Source organism: Oncorhynchus nerka, linkage group LG15 (assembly GCF_034236695.1).
Source record: "Oncorhynchus nerka isolate Pitt River linkage group LG15, Oner_Uvic_2.0, whole genome shotgun sequence".
Lineage (NCBI taxonomy): Eukaryota > Metazoa > Chordata > Actinopteri > Salmoniformes > Salmonidae > Oncorhynchus > Oncorhynchus nerka.
The window spans coordinates 83,250,770-83,276,302 of record NC_088410.1 but is presented as its reverse complement, the minus strand read 5'-3'; the positions used below and the strand labels follow the sequence as shown (position 1 = coordinate 83,276,302).

General features: G+C 41.2%; 1 protein-coding gene across 1 annotated transcript in view; it reads right to left on the bottom strand.

Annotated features, from left to right (window-relative positions):
* Positions 1-25,533, bottom strand: part of LOC115143413 (contactin-4-like) — a 175,018-nt gene that overhangs the window by 4,758 nt on the left and 144,727 nt on the right. Inside the window, 14 exon segments of the mRNA XM_029683821.2 lie at positions 1,545-1,660; positions 1,776-2,010; positions 2,887-2,957; positions 3,808-3,957; positions 4,300-4,458; positions 4,844-4,961; positions 8,278-8,450; positions 9,028-9,155; positions 16,982-17,132; positions 17,471-17,600; positions 21,312-21,454; positions 22,986-23,170; positions 24,461-24,563; positions 25,184-25,387. Coding sequence (XP_029539681.2) covers positions 1,545-1,660; positions 1,776-2,010; positions 2,887-2,957; positions 3,808-3,957; positions 4,300-4,458; positions 4,844-4,961; positions 8,278-8,450; positions 9,028-9,155; positions 16,982-17,132; positions 17,471-17,600; positions 21,312-21,454; positions 22,986-23,170; positions 24,461-24,563; positions 25,184-25,387 — 2,066 coding nt within the window.

The following is a 25,533-nucleotide window of genomic DNA, read 5'->3' as shown; positions in this document are numbered from 1 at the left end:
TGTTTGCTGATTTCATTCTGGACCTGATGAACAGGGGCTGTGAGTGAACAATGAAGGTCAAGTTAAAATCTCTCTGGGATCGTTCGGGACGCTAGCGTCCCACCTTGCCAACAGCCAGTGAAAGTGCAGGGCGACAAATTCAAAACAACAGAAATCTCATAATTAAAATTCCTCAACCATACAAGTATTTCACACCATTTTAAAGATACACTTCTCGTTAATCCAACCACAGTGTCCGATTTCAAAAAGGCTTTTCGGCAAAATCAGAACATATCATTATGTTAGGTCAGCAACTCGTCACAGAAAGCATTCAGCCATTTTCTGACCAAAGAGAGGTGTCACAAAAAGCAGAAATATAGATCAAATTAATCACTAACCTTTGACGATCTTCATCAGATGACACTCCCAGGACTCAATGTTACACAATACATGTATATTTTGTTCGAGCAAGTTCATATTTATATCCAAAAACCTCAGTTTACATTGGCGCCATGTTCAGAAATGCCTCCAAAACATCCAGAGAAATTGCAGAGAGCCACATCAAATAACAAAAATCCTCATCATAAACTTTGATGAAAGATACATGTTTTACATAGAATTAAAGATAAACTTATTCTTAATGCAACCACTGAGTCAGATTTCAAAAAAGCTTTACGGCAAAAGCACAATATTCAGTAATCTGAGAACAGCGTTCAACCACAAATGGAAGCCATACAGTTACCCGCCAAATTGTGGAGTCAACAAAAGTCATAAATAGCATTATAAATCTTCACTTACCTTTGCTGATCTTCGTCGGAATGCACTCCCAAGACTCCCACTTCCACAAGAAATGTTTGTTTTGTTCGATTACATCCATATTTATGTCCAATAGGCAATCACTTAAATTAAACTACAAACCATTACAAACCAAATTTCCCAATTCCTGGTTGGATTTGTCTCAGGTTTTTGCCTGCCATATGAGTTCTGTTATACTCATAGACATCATTCAAACAGTTTTAGAAACTTCAGAGTGTTTTCTATTAAATAATACTAATGATATGCATATATTAGCATCTGGAACAGAGTAGCAGGCAGTTTACTCTGGGCACCTTATTCATCCAAGCTACTCAATACTGCCCCCCTGCCTGGGCCTTCTCTACAGGCAGCCAGTCCTGGGCTATAATAAGGAAGAACGGGTAAGATCCTCAGGGTGTTCCATCATGAGGGACAATGCTTGTTGTGGAGGAAATTGACATATGATGTTCACACTTGTGAGTGGTGATTTATAGAACACTACTCAGGCAGGGTAGCAGCCAGGGTATAAGGGTCCTTGGGAGACCAGAACAGCTTTGGACAGACCTCTTCATTCTCCAGATTAGATGGTGAGAAATCTACCTGTATCCCAAGCATTTTTACAGAGTAGGGGAGATGTCAAGTTTTTGCCACTGGCAGTTCTATTTAAATGCATGCCGACCCATTGCAGAGCCAATCATACTGAGGATAATATATATCATGTTGTTTTCTGCTCTCTACCAGCATCATGAATGTTGGGATATTTTTCATACCTCATATCCAATGATCTTCCCACTGCTGGCTGTCTGGGGGATGGGTTCCCAGTACACCTCGATTTCAGAGGCTGATAGCGTCCGGGCCAACACTCTGGACGGAGCTATAGAGGGCTCTAAACATGAAAAGATGACACCAAGAATATTATCAAAAAATGGTAAACATTCAAGTCAAACTAACCCAAACTTTCCGTTTCATCAACAACTTGACCAATAGTCAAAGGAACTAACCTTCCTCTGCAGAATACACTACAACCACATGGCTAGATGGGCCTTCTCCTTCGTTGTTGTAGACTCCAACTTTCACCTCAAATTGGGAGAGGGGAGGGATGCTGTCGTTCCTGAAGGTGTATATTGATGCATCAGGTGAAGGCAGCACAGTCTGTTTCCACGTGGTTGTACCAAGAGAACGAAAAGCCACAATATATCCAAATTCCTCTCCATTCTGTAGTTCCTCTGGTATCGGCTATGAGACAAAGACATTTTGACAGCATAAATTGTAGATTTTTTCCCCATTGGTTGTGAACTGAATATCAAATGACTATATGAACTGGAAAAGTCAAATTCTGAATAATCAAATTCCATAACATCAACAAGTTAATACATGCATCTGCCAAAATAAAGGAAACACCTGAGTTAATGAGGCACACAAAGTATATTGAAAGGTGCTTCCACACAGGTGTGGCTCCTGAGTTAATTAAGCAATTAAAACATCCCATCATGCTTAGTGTCATGCCCAGTTGCCCATTATTTTGGCTACCATGGCTAGAAGAAGAGATCTCAGTGAAGAGTGTGTGTGTGTGTCTCAGTCACCATCTCTTTACCCAATTGAACAACTTATGGCAGATTCTGGAGCGGCGCCTGAGACACTGTTTTCCCACCGCCATCAACAAAACATCAAATGATGCAATTTCTCGTGTAAGAATGGTGTCGCATCCCTCCAATATATACCAGACACTTGTAGAGTTAATGCAAAGGTGCTTCCTTTCCTTGGCAGTTACCTTTATATCCAAAGCTATACACACTTCCTAAACCATTTTGCATGATAAGCCAAATCACTTTAAGTTATCCACAGAAACACCCATTCTGAGACATCATCCTAGATTTATGCACATACAATTTCCACCATCGCTGCATCTTGCATTTTGATTTACACACCAGGGGAGCCGTTTGGAGGAGGCAAATATCTAGGCAAGACAGCTCTTGTTTTAATTCAAACCCATTTAATTGAAGTCACATTGCCGTAGAGAATTCTGTCAAACCCCATTCATGTCAGAAGAGTGATTTGAAAACAGCCGTCAGAATGAAGACATATTCTAATAAATCTGATCAGCAAGCTTACCTCCCATTGGATAACCAGTTCTCCTCGGCTACCTCCTCCTCCACTCACATTACCCGGTGCTACTTCAGGAACTGGATGGACAGAAACAACAACAGTGTCTAATATAAGGGTGTGTATTCCTTCACAGGGGGGAGTAAAGGCATGTTTGAATCCTTACTACTCCAAAACCATACAGAAGCCTTGATATCACTATCATAGTGCCCCTAATCACAATACGGTTTCCTAAATTCACAAAGCAAAGGCTTGTTTAAAAAAAATCCAATTACATTTAGGTTGATACTGACACAAGCGCCTGTGCATACTTGCCTATAAAGGTTACACACACACACACACACACACACACACACACACACACACACACACACACACACACACACACACACACACACACACACACACACACACACACACACACACACAGTTGTTGTTAATACAGTGTGTCACATCCATGTGTTCTCCTCTCTTGTGGTTCAGTGAGCCAGTCGGACGCACTCTGCTAACCAGCTCAAAATAGACACTTTTTAAGTCATTGCCTGATGGCATGCGTGGGTATTTCACAGCATCTAAATGCTTAAAAGGTATGATGCATCCTGCTCGGTTGGTTCTAATCTAATGAGCAAAAGTATCAAAAGTGTCAATATCCACATGGCTGTGTCAGCCGTGTCATCTAAACACATGAACAAATTCTCACTTTCTTTGCCTATTAGGTAAATCATTAACACCTGTCTCGGTGTCTGTCGATTGGAACAAAGCTGATTCTGTCTTCATTACACATAATTAGCGATGAGAAAGGCACGATAAAAGTGACTGTGGGATCTACATGGTGAAATCTATCAGGGGAAGAACAGAACACTCAATACAAGTTACACTAATCAGACAGTTAGATTCACCACGAGAGGACAGAAAGGAATGAAAAAGTACCTGCTGCTTTCGTTCGAATCTGCTTGGATTGCATGCTGGGCTCTCCAACACCCACATTGTTGATAGCCACCACCCTGAATTCATAATCCACCCAGGGGTTTAAATCTATCACCGTTGCATGAAACATCTGTCCAGGCACAGAATCAGGAACTAGGATTAAAGAATTTAGAATTTAAATACATATTGATTCTCATCCATCAACAAATCACATTTCAGAAAGCATCCATGTTATCAAAGACTGTCTGTGATACAATTAAATCAATATAACTTATCCCAGAAGGCCCCTTAGATAACAATTGAGTAAAAATAAAGCAATACTCCTGTTCACATCATCCCTGAAGCGGACTCTTCTCACAATATTATCATAGTACAGAAACCACCAAATGATATATCTCTATGACAGAAACATTCTCTGAATATAATGTCCTGTAGAGAACACTTCCATAAACGCTGTAGTGTCTAAGCAAATGGATGGGCTGGTGTTGTAGCTACCTGTCCTGACGGCCTGCCAGCCGATGGAGAAGGGGGTCCTGGCCTGGATGTTGTATGTGGTGACAGGGCTGTGGTTGTCTGGCCCAGACCCCCAGGAGAGCTGGGCACTGGAGTCAGTGATCTCCCCCACCATGAGGCCCTCTGGGGCACCGGGTGGTCCTGACAGAACAGGGAGACAACCACTGTCAAAGAGCTCTATTGTGTCAGCCAAAAAAGGATGGCAGGATTAAACCAGTTTCACGCAAGGCAGTCAAAAAAGAGACTTTTAATATTTCACCCAGCGGAGCTAAAGATCCTTCAATTGATGAGGGGAAATACAAAATTATTCAAAAGGGAAGGAGAAGTGGAAAATTAATGTATTGATTTAGAGATGATCCTGTAGTCATTATTTAACACTGAATGAATGTCACTGAGAATAGTTGGCTGAAGTAAAGAGAATGAATAGAGTGTGATAATGTCTGAGGTTTTCTAATTCCTCTTTAGATGATTGCTACAGCGTGTCAGAAATACAAAGTAGCATCACAGTGAGGAAGTGCGTGCGTACCTCTGACAATGAGGTCGGCTGCTGCTGAGACACTGTCCACCACGGTGTGAACCATGCACACATACTTCCCAGAATGCTTTAGCTGAATATTCCTGACCATCAGATCACCAGCTGATTCCTGATGACAATAGAACAGGACAAAGTGTAATTTCACAACAATACTAGTAATTCCAAATACAGTCATTCAATAACAATTGTTCATGTTGTGTACCAATAATCATTCTGCTAACGTTTCATCTCTCTGTACGCTATGGCAGTAGCAGGAAGAACTAGGCCAGGCTAGGTCTTTAGAGAGAGAAAAGAGCAGGTAGGAACACTGGAGTGACACTGGTTCTAACAGTCCTTGTGTTAAACAAACGACTTCCTGAACTTTAAGAGCTCTGCTAAATGATGCTGACAGTAAAAATGTCAGTGTTATACAGGCCATTTTAGCACAGGGTCTTTGTGTGCTCAGCAGACCGAGGATACATCCTGTAATCAGATAGATATGTGCTCTAATTCAGAGGGGTTGGGTTAAATGTGGAAGAACATTTTCAGTTGAATGCATTCAGCTGTACAACTGACTATGTATCCCCCTTTCCGTGTTCAATTACTTGCTCACAGGAGTATTTTCTTATTTTGTATTTATTTAACTAGGCAAGTCAGTTAAGAACAGATTCTTAATTTCAATGACAGCCTATGAACAGTGGGTTAACTGCCTTGTTCAGGGGCAGAATGACAGATGTTTACCTTGTCAGCTCGGGGACTTGATCTTGCAACCTTCCGGTTAGTAGTCCAACACTCTAACTACTAGTCCACCTACCGAGTACCATGTGGTCTACTCCTAAGATCAGCTACAGGCTGGGAGTTTTCATCTCTCGCTACAAGTTTTACCTGGCCAGGCCTCCATGTTAAATGCCCTAGTCTTGTTTGACTTGTAGGTGTACTGTTACAGTACACAGACGTGAGCAGAGATGCCTGTGTATAGTCTGTCTCCTGTACAGTACAGGTCAGAGTTTCCCGACCCTGGTCTTTCAGTACCCCCAACAGTACACATTTTTATTGTAACCCTGGACAAGCACACCTGATTCAACTTGTAATCATCAAGCCCTCAATGAGCTGAATGAGGTGTTTGTCCAGGGCTACAACAACGTTAATTGTTGGGGGTACTGGAGGACCAGGGTTGGTGTATTGTTGGGGGTACTGGAGGACCAGGGTTGGTGTATTGTTGGGGGTACTGGAGGACCAGGGTTGGTGTATTGTTGGGGGTACTGGAGGACCAGGGTTGGTGTATTGTTGGGGGTACTGGAGGACCAGGGTTGGTGTATTTTTGGGGGTACTGGAGGACCAGGGTTGGTGTACTGTTGGGGGTACTGGAGGAACAGGGTTGGTGTATTGTTGGGGGTAGTGGAGGATCAGGGTTGGTGTATTTTTGGGGGTACTGGAGGACCAGGGTTGGTGTATTGTTGGGGGTACTGGAGGACCAGGGTTGGTGTACTGTTGGGGGTACTGGAGGAACAGGGTTGGTGTATTGTTGGGGGTACTGGAGGACCAGGGTCGGTGTATTGTTGGGGGTACTGGAGGACCAGGGTCAGTGTATTGTTGGGGGTACTAGAGGACCAGGGTCGGTGTATTGTTGGCGGTACTGGAGGACCAGGGTCGGTGTATTGTTGGGGGTACTGGAGGACCAGGGTCGGTGTATTGTTGGGGGTACTAGAGGACCAGGGTCAGTGTATTGTTGGGGGTACTAGAGGACCAGGGTTGGTGTATTGTTGGGGGTACTGGAGGACCAGGGTCGGGAAACATTGATATACAGTGCCTTCGGAAAGTATTCATACCCCTTGACTTTTTTCACACTTTGTTACACTACAGCCTCATTCTAAAATGTATTAAATAAAACAATTTCCTCATCAATCTACACACAATACCCCATAATGATGAAGCGAAAACAGGTTCAGAATTTGTTGCAAATGTATTCAAAACCAAAAAAAACAGTAATACCTTATTCACATAAGTATTTAGACCCTCAAAAATGAGCTCAGGTGCATCCTGTTTCCATTGATCACCCTGTTGCTACAACGATTGGAGTCCACCTGTGGTAAATTCAATTTGATTGGACATGATTTGGAAAGGCACACACCTGTCTATATAAGGTCCCACAGTTGACACTGCTTGTCAGAGCAAAAACCAAGCAATGAGGTCGAAGGAATTGTCCGTAGAGCTCAGAGATAGGATTGTGTCGAGGCACAGATCTGGGGAAGGGTACCAAAACATTTCTGCAGCATTGAAGGTCCCCAAGAACACAGTGGCCTCCATCATTTTGAAATGGAAGAAGTTTGGAACCAGCAAGACTCTTCCTAGAACTGTCCGCCTGGCCAAACTGAGCAATCGGGTGAAAAGGGCCTTGGTCAGGGAAGTGACCAAGAACCAAATGGTCACTCTGACAAAGCTCTAGAGTTCCTCTGTGGAGATGGGAGAACCTTCCAGATGAACAACCATCTCTGCCGCACTCCACCAATCAGGCCTTTATAGTAGAGTAGACAGACGGAAGCAACTCCTCAGTAAAAGGCGAATGACAGCTCACTTGAAGTTTGTCAAAAGCTGCTAAAGACTATCAGACCATGAAAAACAAGATTCTCTGGTCTGATGATTGATCTCTGTGGCCTGAATGTCAAGCGTCACATCTGGAGGAAATCTGGCACCATCCCTATGGTGAAGCATGCTGTGGGGATGTTTTTCAGCGGCAGGGAAAACTAGTCAGGATCGAGGCAAAGATGAACGGAGCAATGTACAGAGAGATCCTTGATGAAAACCTGCTCCAGAGTGCTCAGTACCTCAGACTGGGGTGAAGGTTCACCTTCTAACAGGACAACGACCCTAAGCACACAGCCAAGATAACACAGGAGTGGCTTCGGGACAAGTCTCTGAATGTCCTTGACTGAATGTCCTTGAGCCAAAGCCCGGACTTGAACCCAATCAAACATCTCTGGAAAGACCTGATAATAGCCGTGCAGCAACGCTCCCTATCCAACCCGAAAGAGCTTAAGAGAATCCGCAGAGAAGAATGGGAGAAACTCCCCAAACAGAGGTGTGCCAAGCTTGTAGCGTCATACCCAAGAAGACTTGAGGCTGTAATCGCTGCCAAAGGTGCTTCAACAAAGAACTGAGTAAAGAGACTGAATACTTAGGTAAATGTCAGGTTGGATGGGGAGCGTCGCTGCACAGCTATTTTCAGGTCTCTCCAGAGATGTTAGATTGGGTTCAAGTCCGGGCTGTAATATTCCTATAAGCAAAAAAATTACAAATTTGTACATTTTTCTTTGTCATTATTGTGTGTAGATTGATATGTGGGAAAAAAATATTTTAATCATTTTTTGAATTACGGCTGTAACGTGTCAAAATGTGGAAAAATTCAAGGAGTCTGAATACTTTCTGAAGGCTGTGTAGGTACATACCCCTCCTATCATCTCAAAGTGGTCCTGTTTGTTAAAATCAATGAGTTTGCCATTGAAGAACCACTTAAAGGTGGGATCCAGGGAGGAGTCTCGGGACACTTCACATGGCAACACGATGCTCTGTCCCACAGTGGCATCCACACTCAGTGGTGGAACCGTTATCTTGGTTGGCTCTGTTTGACAACACAGAAAAACAAACACAGGAGCATGTGTTACTGGAGCCGTGCTACAATATTTGAATATAGGCCTGCTGCTGGAAAAATGTCCTGATCATGTTGACAAGATGTTTTAAATGAAATGCTTATTCCTTTCAATCCAATTAACATGTTTGGAGATGTTTTTTGTTGTTGTATTGATATAGTCTTGAGACTGAATAATTCATCATAATGCAATGATGGTGTCAAATTAATACTCCATGTACAACCATCAGTTATTAAAACAGCCAAATCAACAAATTTAAACAACAGCTCTTTTTTTTAAATCAATATGAAATATCTGACTTGGGTGGAACATAACATCTCTCTCCTCACCACTCTAGATGCCAGGGATTTTCTCCCCTCTGCTGTGTGACCAATAACTCACGGCTGACAAAACCAAGGATGATGAGTTATGTTTCTGTCAAACCAGCAGGAACATAAAACAACTATATATTTCATTATCAATTTCATGCTTGGCTTAGTATTTCCCCCTCTAAACACAGGTTTAAACCATCTGCTTAAAAGGTAGTGAAATCTGTGTCCGGAAAAGTACCTTTCACCACCAGAGTACCAGTACTGCTTGATGTCCCAAAGGGGTTCCTGGCCACACAGGTGTACCTCCCTCCGTCTGATTTGCTGATGTTGGTGATACGGAGAGTTCCATCCTCCATAATAGTCCGTCTGACAAAAATGAAGGAACAGACAACTGTTGTTATCAGGATCAATAATGATTTGATAGCACTGACTGGGTTATATAGGGATTCTAAATGATGATAAGCATTCAAATACATCAACACTTGTGGCTTCATCTCCATTATAAACTGGGTGGTACGAGACCCTGAATGCTGATTGGCTGAAAGCTGTGGTATATCAGACCCTATACCATGGTTATGACAAAACATTTATTTTTACTGCTCTAATTACATTGGTAACTAGTTTATAATAGCAATAAGGCACCCCAGGGGTTTGTGATATATGGCCAATATACAAGCGTTGCGTCGTGCCTATGAACAGTCATTAGCCGTGTTATATTGGCCGTATACCACATCCCCTCGGGCCTTATTGCTTAAATAGCCTACATCCATGTTGTAGTTTGAATGACAAGTATTTCATGAATTTAAAACTGAATTGTCTAGAAGACTGAATTCTCTACAAGCACATTTGCACATTTCAGAACAGAGCAATTATCTTAGTTGAAGCAGAACAGATTTGCTGTTGGGTCGACATGCTATTGAAAGCACAAAAGATTAAATGTGCATTTTAATAGAATACACAGTGGGACACTAAGGCCAATGAGGATAGGGGAAGGAGAAGAGAGCAGAACAACAGTGAGAGATGATTCACTCCGAATTGGAATCTTTACCTGCGGCCTTGTAATTATACAACATGTGTGAGATCCTATCGACACACTAAAAGCCATTTCCAAAAGGTAATGAAAGCAGATATGACTAAAGAGCCATCTCACTTGTAGCTGGCTGTCTGGACACAGTGAGATACCGAGGAAACTCGAGCAACAATGTTGAAAAAGGCACATTACTGAAATACTAATCAGGGACGATTGTAGACTACATACAGTTGAAGTCGGAAAGTATACTCATAAAGTATACTGTATACTCATCCAGACTTGTAAAATACGGTACAGTTCTGAGGTGCAAAGCAACAGTCAAAGGTACAGTTGAAGTTTACATACACCTTAGCCAAATACATTTAAACTCAGTTTTCTCAATTCCTGACATTTAATCCTAGTAAAAATTACATGTCTTAGGTCATTTTATTTTAAGAACATGAAATGTCAGAATAACAATAGAGAGAATGATTTATTTCAGCTTTTATTTCTTTCATCACATTCCCAGTGGGCCAGAAGCGTACATACACTCAATTAGTATTTGGTAGCATTGCCTTTAAATTGTTTAACTTGGGTCAAACGTTTCAGGTAGCCTTCCACAAGCTTCCCACAATAAGTTGGGTGAATTTTGGCCCATTCCTCCTGACAGAGCTGGTGTAACTGAGTCAGGTTTGTACGCCTCCTTGCTCGCTAATGCTTTTTCAGTTCTGCCCACACATTTTCTACAGGATTGAGGTCAGGGCTTTGTGATGGCCACTCCAATACCTTGACTGTTGTCGTCCTTAAGCCATTTTGCCACAACTTTGGAAGTATGCTTGGGGTCATTGTCCATTTGGAAGACCCATTTGCAACCAAGTTTTAACTTCCTGACTGATATCTTGAGATGTTGCTTCAATATATCCACATCATTTTCCTCCCTCAAGATGCCATTTTTTATATGAAGTGCACTAGTCCCTCCTGCAGAAAAGCACCTCCACAACATGATGCTGCCACCCCCGTGCTTCACGGTTGGGATGGTGTTCTTCGGCTTGCAAGCCTTCCCCTTTTTCCTCCAAACATAACGGTGGTCATTATGGCCAAACAGTTCTATTTTGCAGTTGCAATCCTTAGACTGGCTTTTTATGGTGGTTTTGGAGCAGTGGCTTCTTCCTTGCTGAGCGACCTTTCAGGTTATGTCGATATAGGACTCGTTTTAATGTGGATATAGATACTTTTGTACCTGTTTCCTCCAGCATCTTCACAAGGTCCTTTGCTGTTGTTCTGCAATTGATTTGCACTTTTCGCACCAAAGTACGTTCATCTCTAGGAGACAGAACGTGTCTCCATCCTGAGCGGTATGACGGCTGCATGGTCCCATGGTGTTTATACTTGCGTACTATTGTTTGTACAGATGAACGTGCTACCTTCAGGCATGAACCAGACTTGTGGAGGGCTGATTTCTTTTGATTTTCCCATGATGTCAAGCAAAGAGGCACTGAGTTTGAAGTAAGGCCTTGAAATATCATCCACAGGTACACCTCCAATTGACTCAAATTATGTCAATTAGCCTATCAGAAGCTTCTAAAGCCACAACATCATTTTCTGGAATTTTCCAAGCTGTTTAAAGGCACAGTTAACTTAGTGTATGTAAACTTCTGACCCACTGGAATTGTGATACAGTTAATTATAAGTGAAATAATCTGTCTGTAAACAATTGTTGGAAAAACGACTTGTGTCATGCACAAATGAGATGTCCTAACCGACTTTCCAAAACTATAGTTTGTTAACAAGAAATTTGTGGAGTGGTTGAAAAACGAGTTCTAATGAGTCCAGCCTAAGTGTATGTAAACTTCAGACTTCAAATGTTTATTTGCAACATTTTCCCCATTGTTTGTATAACTTCCACATCACAATCTAGATTACAAAGTGGTTTACTTTATACAACGTAACAAAAGTAACCTCATAACAATGAAGTTGTTTTCATTCATTGTTTGCCAAATTCCACAAACATTGGGTTTTTAATGTTTGTACTTCATTTTAAAATATAACAAAATGTAACAAATGTAAACATGCATAAACATTTACATTTACATTTAAGTCATTTAGCAGACGCTCTTATCCAGAGCGACTTACAAATTGGTGCTTTCACCTTATGACATCCAGTGGAACAGCCACTTTACAATAGTGCATCTAGGTCTTTTAAGGGGGGGGGGGGGGTGAGAAGGATTACTTTATCCTATCCTAGGTATTCCTTAAAGAGGTGGGGTTTCAGGTGTCTCCGGAAGGTGGTGATTGACTCCGCTGTCCTGGCGTCGTGAGGGAGTTTGTTCCACCATTGGGGGGCCAGAGCAGCGAACAGTTTTGACTGGGCTGAGCGGGAACTGTACTTCCTCAGTGGTAGGGAGGCGAGCAGGCCAGAGGTGGATGAACGCAGTGCCCTTGTTTGGGTGTAGGGCCTGATCAGAGCCTGGAGGTACTGAGGTGCCGTTCCCCTCACAGCTCCGTAGGCTATGAACTCCTAGCTATTGTGACACTCTGTTCCAGCAAATCAAAAACAAAAGCTGTGAACTGCAAGCTCAGAAATCAAACAATTTCACTGCAGCTCTTAAAAATATGAATTCACTCAGGCTGAGCTGAGACCATGCCTGACATAGGGTGCTTTGGGCAGATTTATTGACAAAAATATCAAATATTGAGTGATGGAGGCGTGCTGAAAACATGGCCTGAGGGGCAATGAGCTGCAAAACAAATAAAACGTAAAGAACTATCTGCTTTAAGAAAGAAACGCTGGTCAATGCTGTGCATTTTCTATTCTCGTCCAGACGCACAGCCTGCATAATCACTTCTTTATCTTTTTCCACATGACTGCCAAAGGAATATGATAACTAATCAATCGCTCTGCTCACGTGTTGAGGCACGTCCACTGAGTTACGGAAAGACTATGGAAATGTGGCAGCACATATCGATTCAGGCCACAGCCTAAAAGCAGCAGTACCTCCAAGGCTCCTGTTCACCCTCCATCTGACTCAACCACACTACCCCAATTAAAGATGCAGAATTAGAGGGAGTGTGGGAGGAGTACACTAAACATTGTGCTGCTGGTGAGCTCCCTCTCTCTAATTTAAGGGGCTTCATTGGCATGCGAAACATATGTTTCCATTACCAAAGCAAGTGAAATAGATAATGAACAAAAGTGAAATAAACAATACAATATTAACAGTAAACATTACACAAAAGTTCCAAAATAAAAGACATTTCAAATGTTGTAATGATGTGCAAATAGTTCAAGTACAAAATGGAACATAAATATAGGTTGTATTTACAAATGGTGTTTGTTCTTCAAGGGTTGCCCTTTTCTTGTGGCAACAGGTCACAAATATTTATGCTGTGACTGCAAAAAAATTCCCCAATAGACATGTGAGTTTATCAAAATTGGATTTGTTTTCAAATTCTTTGTGGGTCTGTGTAATCTGAGGGAAATATGGGTCTCTAATATGGTCACACATTTGGCAGGAGTTTAGGAAATGCAGCTCAGTTTCCACCTATTTTTGTGGGCAGTGTGCACATAGCCTCTTCTATTGAGAGCCAGGTCTGCCTATGGCGGCCTTTCTCAATAGCAAGACTATGCTGCTCACTGAATCTGTACATAGTCAAACACTTTCTTAATTTTGGATCAGTCATGGTGGTCAGGTATTCTGCCACTGTGTACCCACTGTTTAGGGCTATATAGCATTCTAGTTTGCTCTGTTTTTTTGTAAATTCTTTCCAATGTGTCAAGTAATTCTTTTTTTGTTTTCTCAAGATTTGGTTGGGTCTAATTGTGTTGCTGTCCTGGAGCTCTGTGGGGTCTGTTTGTGTTTGTGAACAGAGCCCCAGGACCAGCTTGCTTAGGGGGCTCTTCTCCAGGTTAATTTCACTGTAGGTGATGGCTTTGTTATGGAAGATTTGGGAATCACTTATTTTTTGGTAGTTGTAGAATTTAACGGCTCTTTTCTGGATTTTGATAATTAACGGCCTAATTCTGCTCTGCATGCATTATTTGGTGTTTTACGTTGTACACAGAGGATATTTTCTGCATGCAGAGTCTCAATTTGGTGTTTGTCCCATTTTGTGTTTGCCACCTTGGTTGGTGAGCAGAATCCAGACCTCACAACCATAAAGGGCAATGAATTCTATAACTGATTCAAGTATTTTTAGCCAGATCCTAATTGGTATATCGAATTTTATGTTCCTTTTGATGGCATAGAAGGCCCTTCTTGCCTGGTTTCTCTGATCGTTCACAGCTTTGTGGAAGTTACCTGTGGCGCTGATGTTTAGGCTGAGTAATGTAAAGGGCAAGAAAAAGTATGTGAACCCTTTGGAAATACCTTGATTTCTGCGTAATTTGGTCATGAAATTTGATCTGATCTTTATTTAGGTCACAACAATAGACAAACAAAGTCTGCTTAAACTATTAACACACACATTTTACGTTTTCATGTCTTTATTGAACACACCATGTAAACATTCACAGTGCAGGGTGGAAAAAGTATGTGAAACCTTGGATTTAATAACCTCAACCAAACGTTTTCTGTAGTTGCAAATCAGACCTGCACAACGGCCAGGAGGAATTTTGGACCATTCCTCTTTACAAAACTCTTTCAGTTCGGCAATATTCTTGGGATGTCTGGTGTGAACTGTTCTCTTGAAGTCATGCCACAGCATCTCAATCGGGTTGAGGTCAGGACTCTGACTGGGCCACTCCAGAAGGCATATTTTCTTCTGTTGAAGCCATTCTGTTGTTGATTTACTTCTGTGTTTTGGGTCATTGTCCTGTTGCATCACCCAACTTCTGTTGAGCTTCAATTGGCAGACAGATAGCCTAACATTCTCCTGCAAAATGGCTTGATACACTTGGGAATTCATTTTTCCGTCGATGATAGCAAGCTGTCCAGGCCCCGAGGCAGCAAAGCAGCCCCAAACCATGATGCTCCCTCCACCATACTTTACTGTTGGGATGAGGTTTTGATGTTGGTGTGATGTGCCTTTTCTCCACACATAGTGTTGTATGTTCCTTCCAAACAACTCAACTGTAGTTTCATCTTTCCACAGAATATTTTGCCAGTAGCGCTATGGAACATCCAGGTGCACTGTTTCAAACTTTAGACGTGTAGAAAAGTTTTTTGGGGACTGCAGTAGCAACAGTGCTGAACTTTCTTCCTTCCTCTAAGACAATTTGTCTTATCGTGGACTGATGAACATCAAGGCTTTTAGAGATACTTTTATAACCCTTTCCAGCTTAATGCAAGTCAACAATTGTTAATCTTAGGTCTTCTGCGATGTCTTTTGTTCGAGGCATGGTTCACAACAGGAAATGCTTCTTGTGAATAGCAAACTCAAATTTTGTGAGTGTTTTTATAGGGCAAGGTAGCGCTAACCGACATCTCCAATCTCGTTTCATTAATTGGACTCCAGGTTAGCTGACTCCTGACTCCAATTAGCTTTTGGAGAAGTCATTAGCCTATGGGTTCACATACTTTCACACTGTGAATGTTTAAATGATGTATTCAATATAGACAAGAAAAATACAATACTTTGTGTGTTATTAGTTTTAAGCACACTATGTTTGTCTATTGTTGTGACTTAGATGAAGATCAGATCAAATTTGATGACCAATTAATGCAGAAATCCAGGTAATTCCAAAGGGTTCACATAGTTTGTTCTTGCTCTCTCTCTCTCTCTCTTTCTCTCTCTCACACACACACACACACACACACACACACACACACACACACACACACACACACACACACACACACACACACACACACACACACACACACACACACACACACACACACAGAGAGAGGGTGGGCGGTGGTATCCTGGATATGTTATTTTCCAGCTCTTGGTCCACAGCCTGCTTTTGGCAGAGTCTTTCTCTCAGAGGACTGCAGTACAGTAATTTACTATAGTTTAGTGTAGCTGCAGCAGGGTTATGCAGCAGTTCCACTGTCCCCACAGACCTTCTGTGCTAAGACTAGTACCTCAAGTGAACTTGTCAGCTGTGAAGCTGTGAGGCTGTGAGGCTTGCATGAGAGGTTACAAGGTATCATTTATAGCCATGGCTGAATACAAGCTTGAAAGATCAAGGTCATCATAATGAACATGAAAGTCCCTACCATAACTGTGAAGGTGTTGTATAGAACATCCCTGAATACAGAGATATACAGGCTTCTAGCAAGGTTCTGGACATCTCTATTGAACTACAGGCAAAAGAGAGAATGTTAGCAAAAAGCCCCCTCACCACGTCACCGTCCCCTTGATTAGAGGCACAAACAGCGTTGAGCCCGAGAGACTAGCAAGTTCCCAGGAGAAGGGCCCTTATACACGAGCCATCAATGGCATGAGCAGCGATTGGTACAGTTATTGGGTCATTCCACCAATTCGGTGCCTTTTGAGCAAAATACTATAGTTAGTGCCTATTAAGTGCCAAATAAAGTAACAGGGTTGATCGTAACAGGGTTGATCGTAACAGGGTTGACGATTTCATCCAAAATCAGCCATAAATTCACCTGTGACAGGGGGAATGGAAGCTTGTTGTGAGCAACAGGGAGATGCAATTGAATGCAAGCTTCACCAAAAATGCAATTGTAAAACATTTCTAGCTGTCTATCTATGGGTAGCAGGGTTGATGTTGTGTTATGCTCGACATGCTCAGTTTTCCACCACAAAACACCAGAAAATGGCAAAAAAAAAATGTAGAACCAGCTCACCTGCATTTACTCAATGATTGTACAATGTTTCTAAAACCAAACAATTTTAAATTAAAAAAGGAATATTTTAAACATATTAAAACGAGAGTTCAGTTCACGTAACAGGGTTGACCTTAAAATGAGGGAATCAAATCTATTTTTTTCATGTGATTCATCTTCAGAAATGACTTTTTAGCTCGGGCTTTACAGTGATGGTGAACCTTGAATACATTCTGGAATGAACTCTTCCTAGAAGTGACACGGTTGACAGAGCTTTAGAAAGCCTTAATTCATATTAACATTTAGATGTATTCATTTCTCCATGTCGTCTGTACTGAAGGGAGATTCATTTAACATAACAGGCTTTTAAAATTCAATATTAGTGCACAATTTCTACCTAAAATACAAAAAGGCACTTATTTCATGGAACGACCCTATTGCGACAGTACCTCCTGCTGTCCTTCAGAAACTCTCCCCCTCTCCGCCAGGAGATGGAGGCCCTTGGGGACGCATGGGGACGGCACTCCATTATCACCTCCCCCCCTCTCTGGATCAGCATGGACTTCTTCACAAGACTCTTGGAGAAGTCAGGTGCAGAGGCTGCATGGGGAACAGAACAAACCCTGTTGAAACCATTCTGTTCTCTTTGACGAGGCAGTGGCACAGCAGCTAGCTACCGTATGTATGCATCAGCCAAACTGTCAAACGCATCATAGTCAATTATAAAAATGTAATTTCATGAAAAACCACTGGCTGACTTTCTTTATCAAGTAATTATGTAAATGTGGCTTAAAACCATGGCTCAGCTGATATTCACTTTCTGTTAATTTCTACTGACAGCGTTAGTACATGTCTTAACCTTGCTGTGTCTCTGGCTTCAGTTTTTTAAAATAAGACAAAAAAAATACTACAGACTAGAGTCATCCAGATATACTTACCTACAACCTTGAGTTCAGCGCTGGCATAGATGACTCCATGTTCGTTCTCTGCCAGGCACTGGTACATCCCAGAGTCCAACAGGTTGATCCTGGATATGGCCAATCGTCCACCTTCTAAAAGTATCCTGTCCTGGTAACAAGAGAGATACACCCTCAATAACACATCTCAGTATAGGATGTGAAATGTGTGATAAAACTCTAATTATAAACTGAGTGGTTCAAGCCCTGAATGCTGATTGGCTAACAGCCGTGGTATATCACGGTATGACAAAACATGTATTTTTACTGCTAAGATTATGTTGGTAGCCCGTTTATAATAGCAATACGGCACTTCGGGGGTTTGTGATATATCGCCAATATACCACGGCTAAGGGATGTGTCCAGGCACCATATACAATACCTCCTCGGGCCTTGTTGCTTAAATATACAGTACCAGTCAAAAGTTTGGACACCTACTCACTCAAGGGTTTTTCTTTATTTTTACCATTTTCTAGATTGTAGAATAATAGTGAAGACATCAAAACTATGAAATGACACATATGGAATCATGTAGTAAGCAAAAAAGTGTTAAAGATTCTTCAAAGTAGCCACCCTTTGCCTTGATGACAGCTTTGCACACTCTTGGCATTCTCTCAACCAGCTTCACCTGGAATGCTTTTCCAAATGTCTTGAAGGAGTTCCACACATATGCTGAGAACTTGTTGGCTGCTTTTCCTTCACTCTGCGGTCCAACTCATCCCAAACAATCTAAATTGGGTAGAGGTCAGGTGATTGTGGTGGCCAGGGCCCAGACTCACAAAACAATTATTACGCAAAAACTTAAGCTGCTTAAGAAAAAAATAACAAGTTCATAAGATAATTCGTAAGTGCAATAAGATAATTCGTAAGTGCAATTCCTCAACAATTTCTTAAGATTTAATGATTTTCTTACAAACTCCTCCAATATCTTCCTACGTATCATCTTAAGATATTTGTTGCTAGGCAACTGATTTAGCTAGCTAGCTAGCTAGCAATGGCAATCATGTTAGCAAATTTCCAACTGAGATTACTATTCTAAAACATGTTCTTGGGTTTTAAATAATACATACTGACACTTTCAGATGAAGTTTGTGTGAATTAAACATGTTCAATTGCTTTCATGAGATTTTTCTCTCACTGTCCTGAGTTTAAGACAAGGGTTTAGCCATCTGGAATTTAAAGAACATTTCCAATAACTTAATTTTCAAGAATCTAACTTCTTCTTAACTTTTTGCTTAAGGAGAAACATAAGAAATAGCGCAAGAGAATTTCCAATAACCTTTTGGAGGAATAGTAACTTAGCTTAACTTTCTCCTTAAGTTTATAGTTAAGAAGACCTTTCTTCTTAACTGCCATTTTTTCCTTAAGAAGGTTTGTGAATCTGGCCCCAGGTAAATGATGCAGCACTCCATCACTCTCCTTCTTGGTCAAATAGCCCGTACACAGCCTGGAGGTGTGTTTTGGGACAATGTCCTGTTGAAAAACAAATGATAGTCCCACTAAGCGCACACATGGAACACAGGGAACCACACATGCAGAGATCATACGTTCACCTACTCCGCATCTCACAAAGACACAGCGGTTGGAACAAAAATCTCAAATTTGGACTCAGACCAAAGGACAGATTTCCACCGGTCTAATGTCCATTGCTCGTGTTTCTTGGCTCAAGCAATTCTCTTCTTATTTTTGGTGTCCTTTAGTAGTGGTTTCTTTGCAGAAATTCAACCATGAAGGCCTGATTCATGCAGTCTTCTCTGAACAGTTGATGATGAGATGTGTCTGTTACATGAACTCCATTAAGCATTTATTTGTGCTGCAATTTCTGAGGCTGTTGATTCCAATTAACTTATCTTCTGCAGCAGAGGTAACTCTGGGTCTACCTTTCCTGTGGCAGTTATCATGAGAGCCAGTTTCATCATAGCACTTGAAAGTTCAACCTCAGGAGGCTGAAGAAATTTGGCTTGTCACCAAAAGCACTCACAAACTTCTACAGATGCACAATCGAGAGCATCCTGTCGGGCTGTATCACCGCCTGGTACGGCAACTGCTCCGCCCACAACCGTAAGGCTCTCCAGAGGGTAGTGAGGTCTGCACAACGCATCACCGGGGGCAAACTACCTGCCCTCCAGGACACCTACACCACCCGATGTCACAGGAAGGCCATAAAGATCATCAAGGACAACAACCACCCGAGCCACTGCCTGTTCACCCCGCTATCATCCAGAAGGCGAGGTCAGTACAGGTGCATCAAAGCTGGGACCGAGAGACTGAAAAACAGCTTCTATCTCAAGGCCATCAGACTGTTAAACAGCCACCACTAACATTGAGTGGCTGCTGCCAACACACTGACTCAACTCCAGCCACTTTAATAATGGGAATTGATGGGAAATGATGTAAAATATATCACTAGCCACTTTAAACAATGCTACCTAATATAATGTTTACATACCCTACATTATTCATCTCATATGTATACGTATATACTGTACTCTATATCATCTACTGCATCCTTATGTAATACATGTATCACTAGCCACTTTAACTATGCCACTTTGTTTACATACTCATCTCATATGTATATACTGCACTCAATACCATCTACTGTATCTTGCCTATGCCGCTCTGTACCATCACTCATTCATATATCTTTATGTACATATTCTTTATCCCCTTACACTTGTGTCTATAAGGTATTAGTTTTGGAATTGTTAGCTAGATTACTTGTTGGTTATTACTCGCACTAACATCTGCTAACCATGTGTATGTGACAAATAAAATTTGATTTGATTTGATTTTGTTGAAATGTTCTGTCATGATGGACTGTCATTTCACTTTGCTTATTTGAGCTTTTATCAAATAGGGCTCTCTTCTGTATACCACCCCTAAATTGTTACAACACAACTGATTGGCTCAAACGCAATTTTTTTACAAAAAGCTGCGAAAATTCGCATCATCCCTAACAGGTTAAGAAGAAAACAAATTAAAGAAGAAAACAAATTACACAAATGAACTAGAAACACCTGTTAATTGAAATGCATTCCAGGTGACTACCTCATGAAGCTGGTTGAGAGAATGCCAAGAGTGCACAAAGCTGTCATCAAGGCAAAGGGTGGCTACTTTGAAGAATCTCCCAACTCAAATCTATTTTGATTTGTTTAACACTTTTTTGGTTACTACATCATGTGTCTTCACTATTACTCTACAATGCAGAAAATAGTAGAAATAAAGAAAAACCCTTGAATGAGTATAAGGGCCCAAACGTTTGAGTTTGACTGGTACTGCACACTGAGTATAGAAAACATTAACATAGAATGACCAGGTAAATCCAGGTGAAAGCTATGATCCTCTATCGATGTCACGTGTTAAATCTACTTCAATCAGTGTAGATGAAAGTGTGGAGACAGGTTAAAGAAGGATTTATAAGCAATTGTGAAAATGTAGATATGGATTGTGTATGTGTGTGCCTTTCAGAGGGTGAATGGGCAAGACAAAATATTTAAGTGCCTTTGAACGGAGTATGGTAGCAGGTGCCAGGCGCAGCGGTTTGTGTTAATAACTACAAGGCTACTGGGTTTTTCACGCTCAAAAGTTTCCTGTGTGTATCAGTTTTATATGCCCTGTAATATCTCTGATGATTGTAATATCTCTGATGATTGTGTGTGACCTTTGCAGCAAACTTTGATGGGTAGAATTCTGAAATAAAAATTGGCTTAATGTTTGATCTCATGTCTTTGATCTGAGATGAAAAGGGGTCTTAAGATGGTTAGACTAGTTCTTAATGGGATTGCACAATTACACATTCAAATTCTGTAGTCATTCTCACCTCCAACACCAGGGGCTCCCCGTTCTTCAGCCATCTGTACACGGGTTTAGGTTTACCGCTCGCCCTACACTCCCACTGAAGATTAGCCTCGATAGCCATATGAGCATCTTTTAACGTCTGTACCCAGTGCAGATGTTCAACATCTGTAGAATAAATATCACAATTTACTTTCAAAATGTCAGCATCTATATTGACAGTTCTAATGCAAAACTGGTCTTTATTGGCCTAAATAATTCAATAATTAATGGCACAAAGACTAGCTGTATGATAGAGCTGAAAGCTGTCCTAAGCTTGGGATGCAATTTGAATTTTTCTCTAAGGACCAACTGAGTTGTGGCAGTGTTCAAGTTGGCAAGACAACGACTTAGCCACTTCAGAATGACTAAACATAAAGGTTAATTGGTACACATTCATTCCAGATTATCCTGTCTTTATAATGCCCTTTCATAGAGTGAGCAAAAGGTTTTCCAGGCCTGACTTATGACCAAAATGTATCCATAATTTATGGACCAGATATTTTAATTAGACTTGATTAGCTAAACATTGACAAAGGACAGATAAAATCATTAGCATTCAAACAATGTGTTAGTTATTATTAGTTATATTTCATGTTAAGAATTTAAAGTTGAAAACAACTTATTGCTTTTAATCAATTTATTATTATATTAAGAAGCAGCTACAAGGATGGGAAATAAAGTTAAAGGTCCCGAAAAGTAATTCTGAATCCCATGTAAAATAGACTTTTGAGTGACTAAAATATCCCCCATAGTATTTGTTTTGTTTAGAAATGAGCAATATTTGAGATAAAACATTTCTCTCTCATGGCTAACTACCAGGAAGTTGGAAAGACAGGCTGAGTGGCCAGGGAGCTTAAATTCATGATTTCTCCTTGAAAGACAGCTCTTTGAAACGCCTATGTCAAGCAACTTGGATGCAGTGTTACAGCAAAATAATCTCAAGCTAATTTGGTGATACACAAAGCAAGTCAAACAACATCGAAATTGCATCAATGATGTCAAAAATGTTTTATACATCTCCCTTTTGTCTCTTGTGATGTGGTTTACGGCTGATGGATGTGTTGACTTGAAAACTGCGTCGGAGTTTTGAACTACCCTCCCCCCAATTGTTTAATGCTGGCTGAAGACCTAGCTAGCCAGTAACTAGCTAACACCAGACACAGACGAAAGGGGACACATCTTTGTCATAGATGAATAGGGTAAACTTTTAATTAGATTTGACACCCTATGGACAAATTTTGACATCAGTAGAGTAGCTATCTAGCTATATATAACCACACTCCTCTGCAAACACACCTTCTCCGTTGTTGGTTACAAGGCGGTACTTATTTAAATTAGGTACGAGAATATCATCTCACCACTGCTGTATTAAAATGAGAGGGTTAAGGTGATGTTACCATATCCCCGTAATAATCCCGCCTCCTGAATCTAAGTGTTTGACAGGGGGGTGGGGTCCAGTGCTTTATGATCACTTTATCAATGTAGAAGCAAAAGTCATTTTTCATACTTTGGTCATCATACTTTGATCTGGTTTCATCCAATTTCATGAAAAACATGATTTGGACTGTTCATAACCTTCTGTACAGTTCAATTCATTATCACATATCACAAAAGCAACATACAATTGTTAATTTATATACATTGTGAGCGATCATACTCTGGAATATGAGTTGCCCCTTGGCAATGTTTTTTCCTCTGGAGTTCTCTGCAACACACTCATATGCACCAGCATCCTCCGGTCTGAAATATGGTATTTCCAGGACCCCATTGGAATGGTTGATTTTCATCTTGCCAGGGAGGGGATTCCCATCTGTTCTCCTCCATGTGATGGCAGGCACTGGGCTGGAGAGGTCAGGTAGTAAAGGTCACCACAGCCACATGCTTGATACTGACACTTAGTATTAAGACATTACCTGCCAGACATAGATACAGTGCCTAGTGAAAGTCTACACACCACTTGCAGTCTTCACATTTTGCTGCTTTAAATCTAAAAAGGGATTACATTAGATGTTTTCCCTACATATCTATACAACCTACTCTACATTTTCAAAGTGAAAGAAAGATAGAACATTTTCCAAATTAATAATAATTTAAAACATTTAAATGTCTTGATGTCTTCACATCCCAGAGTTAATACTTGGTGGAGGCACCTTTGGCAGCTGTGAATAATTTGAAATAATATTCTACTTTCGCAACTCTTAGGGGAATATACTGCATGTCCATTGTTTTTGTAAAAATGGCTCATGTTCAGTACATTTGGTTGGGAATCATTGATCGGCAGCAATATTCAAATTGTGTCTCTGATTTTCAAGCAGATTTAACTCAGAGACTAGACCACTCAGAAACACTCAACACCTGATCCTCCCTGTCACCAGCAGGGACTGGGGAGTATGTTAGGATCAAAATAAATATGCTAGCAGCAAAGCCCTGGTAAAACTGTTGAGGAAAATCTGCCACAGTCTGTTGAAAACCTAACACTTGGATAGAGTTGTATTTTTCTGTGGGACAATTACACAAATTGTAATGCCAAAAACACACCAGAATGGCTTTCTAAAAGGTGTTGAGTGTTGCTGAATGGTCCAGTCACTGTCCTGACGTATATCTGCTTAAGAAATCACTGACAAGTTTCAAATATTGCTGTCCATCAATGATCCAACCAAATTTACTGAGCTTGAGTAATTTTGACAAGAACAATGGATAAGTTGTGCCAGGTTGGTAATCTTATTCAAAATTATTCACAGCTGTAATGGCTGCCAAAGGTGTTTCCACCAAGTATTAAGTCCGGGGTGTGAAGAAATGCGCAATCAAGACATCCTCATTTTGTATTTCTTAATAATGTCTAAATGTTTCTCTAATTTTTCAATCACTTTGAAGATGTGGAGCAGGTTGTGTAGATCAATAGGGAAAACAATACATTTTTAGATGTAATTTTAAGGCAGAAAAATGTGACGACTGTGCAAGGGGTGTGTATACTTTCACTAACAACAGTATCTAACAGTGGTGTGTGCCATGGGATATGTGTGCCATCTCTGGCCATGACTAACAGAGTACATTCTCAGAATATTTCATTGCATATGCAGACTACGTGATGCTGCTACAGTGTTCTAGATAATGATCCCAGTTAAGACCTACTTTCCTAAGGCGAAGCATTCCAGTTTCACTGATGATCCTTTGGTGACATGAAGACTTTCTGGGAACTGAACTTCGATCTTTGGCTCATACTCTGCCATTACAGCTGTGTGAGGTGAAAGAAAATCAAATACATTCAAACCAAGTGAACATTGTGTTCTATAACTCTAATTAAATGCAAGACCTGTGGCACAGGACAGGATGGTAGAGGGCAAGCCTGCATGTTGATATGCTTTAGAGCAATACTTTGTTCAGGGGTTGTATGACTTTGGATAACATCTCTGCTCCAGCTCAAATCTTAAGTGGCACACACTGTATAATCAGCAGTAATGAGGTTGAGGTGAATCTCCCTGTGCATGTGTGCATGTATGTGCATGTATGTATGTATGTATGTATGTATGTATGTATGTATGTATGTATGTATGTGTGTATGTATGTGTATGTGTGTGTGTGTGTGTGTGTGTGTGTGTGTGTGTGTGTGTGTGTGTGTGTGTGTGTGTGTGTGGCTGCACTCTGCATATGTAAATGTTTAAACGTTTCTTTTCATGCAGAGAGAGAGAGAGTTTCAGACCCACAGCTCTGTAGAGTATGAATACTGCACAACCCACTCCTGAGCAGCAGAAAAACAAACAGATGACTGATTTTATCTCCTTAGCTTTCACTCCCTGCAACGGCACAGGCAAGTTCAGCGTGCAGGATAAGCAGGAGCCAGTGGAGCATGCTTACCGTCCCTGCGCAGCTCCACGGGGGTGGGCGAGCTGTAAACGGTGGTGTTGGTCATCATGTTCCTCACCACACACGTGTAGTTCCCCACATCGGAGGCCTCCACTTTGGCGATGTACAGGTTGCCGGTCCTCTGGGAGACGAAGCGACGGGTATCCTGCAGCAGGAAACTTGGGCGTCCATTGAAAACCCACGAGTATTTGATCTCTGCAGAGGAAGAGCACAGACAGTAACCGCATAGGATCGTGGGTATTGACAAAGGAAGAGATACTTGTTCCAATGACATTCCAAAATCTGCCAGTGTGGTGAAACTAAGAATAGACAAGAGATCAGGTTACATTTTTGTACCTGTA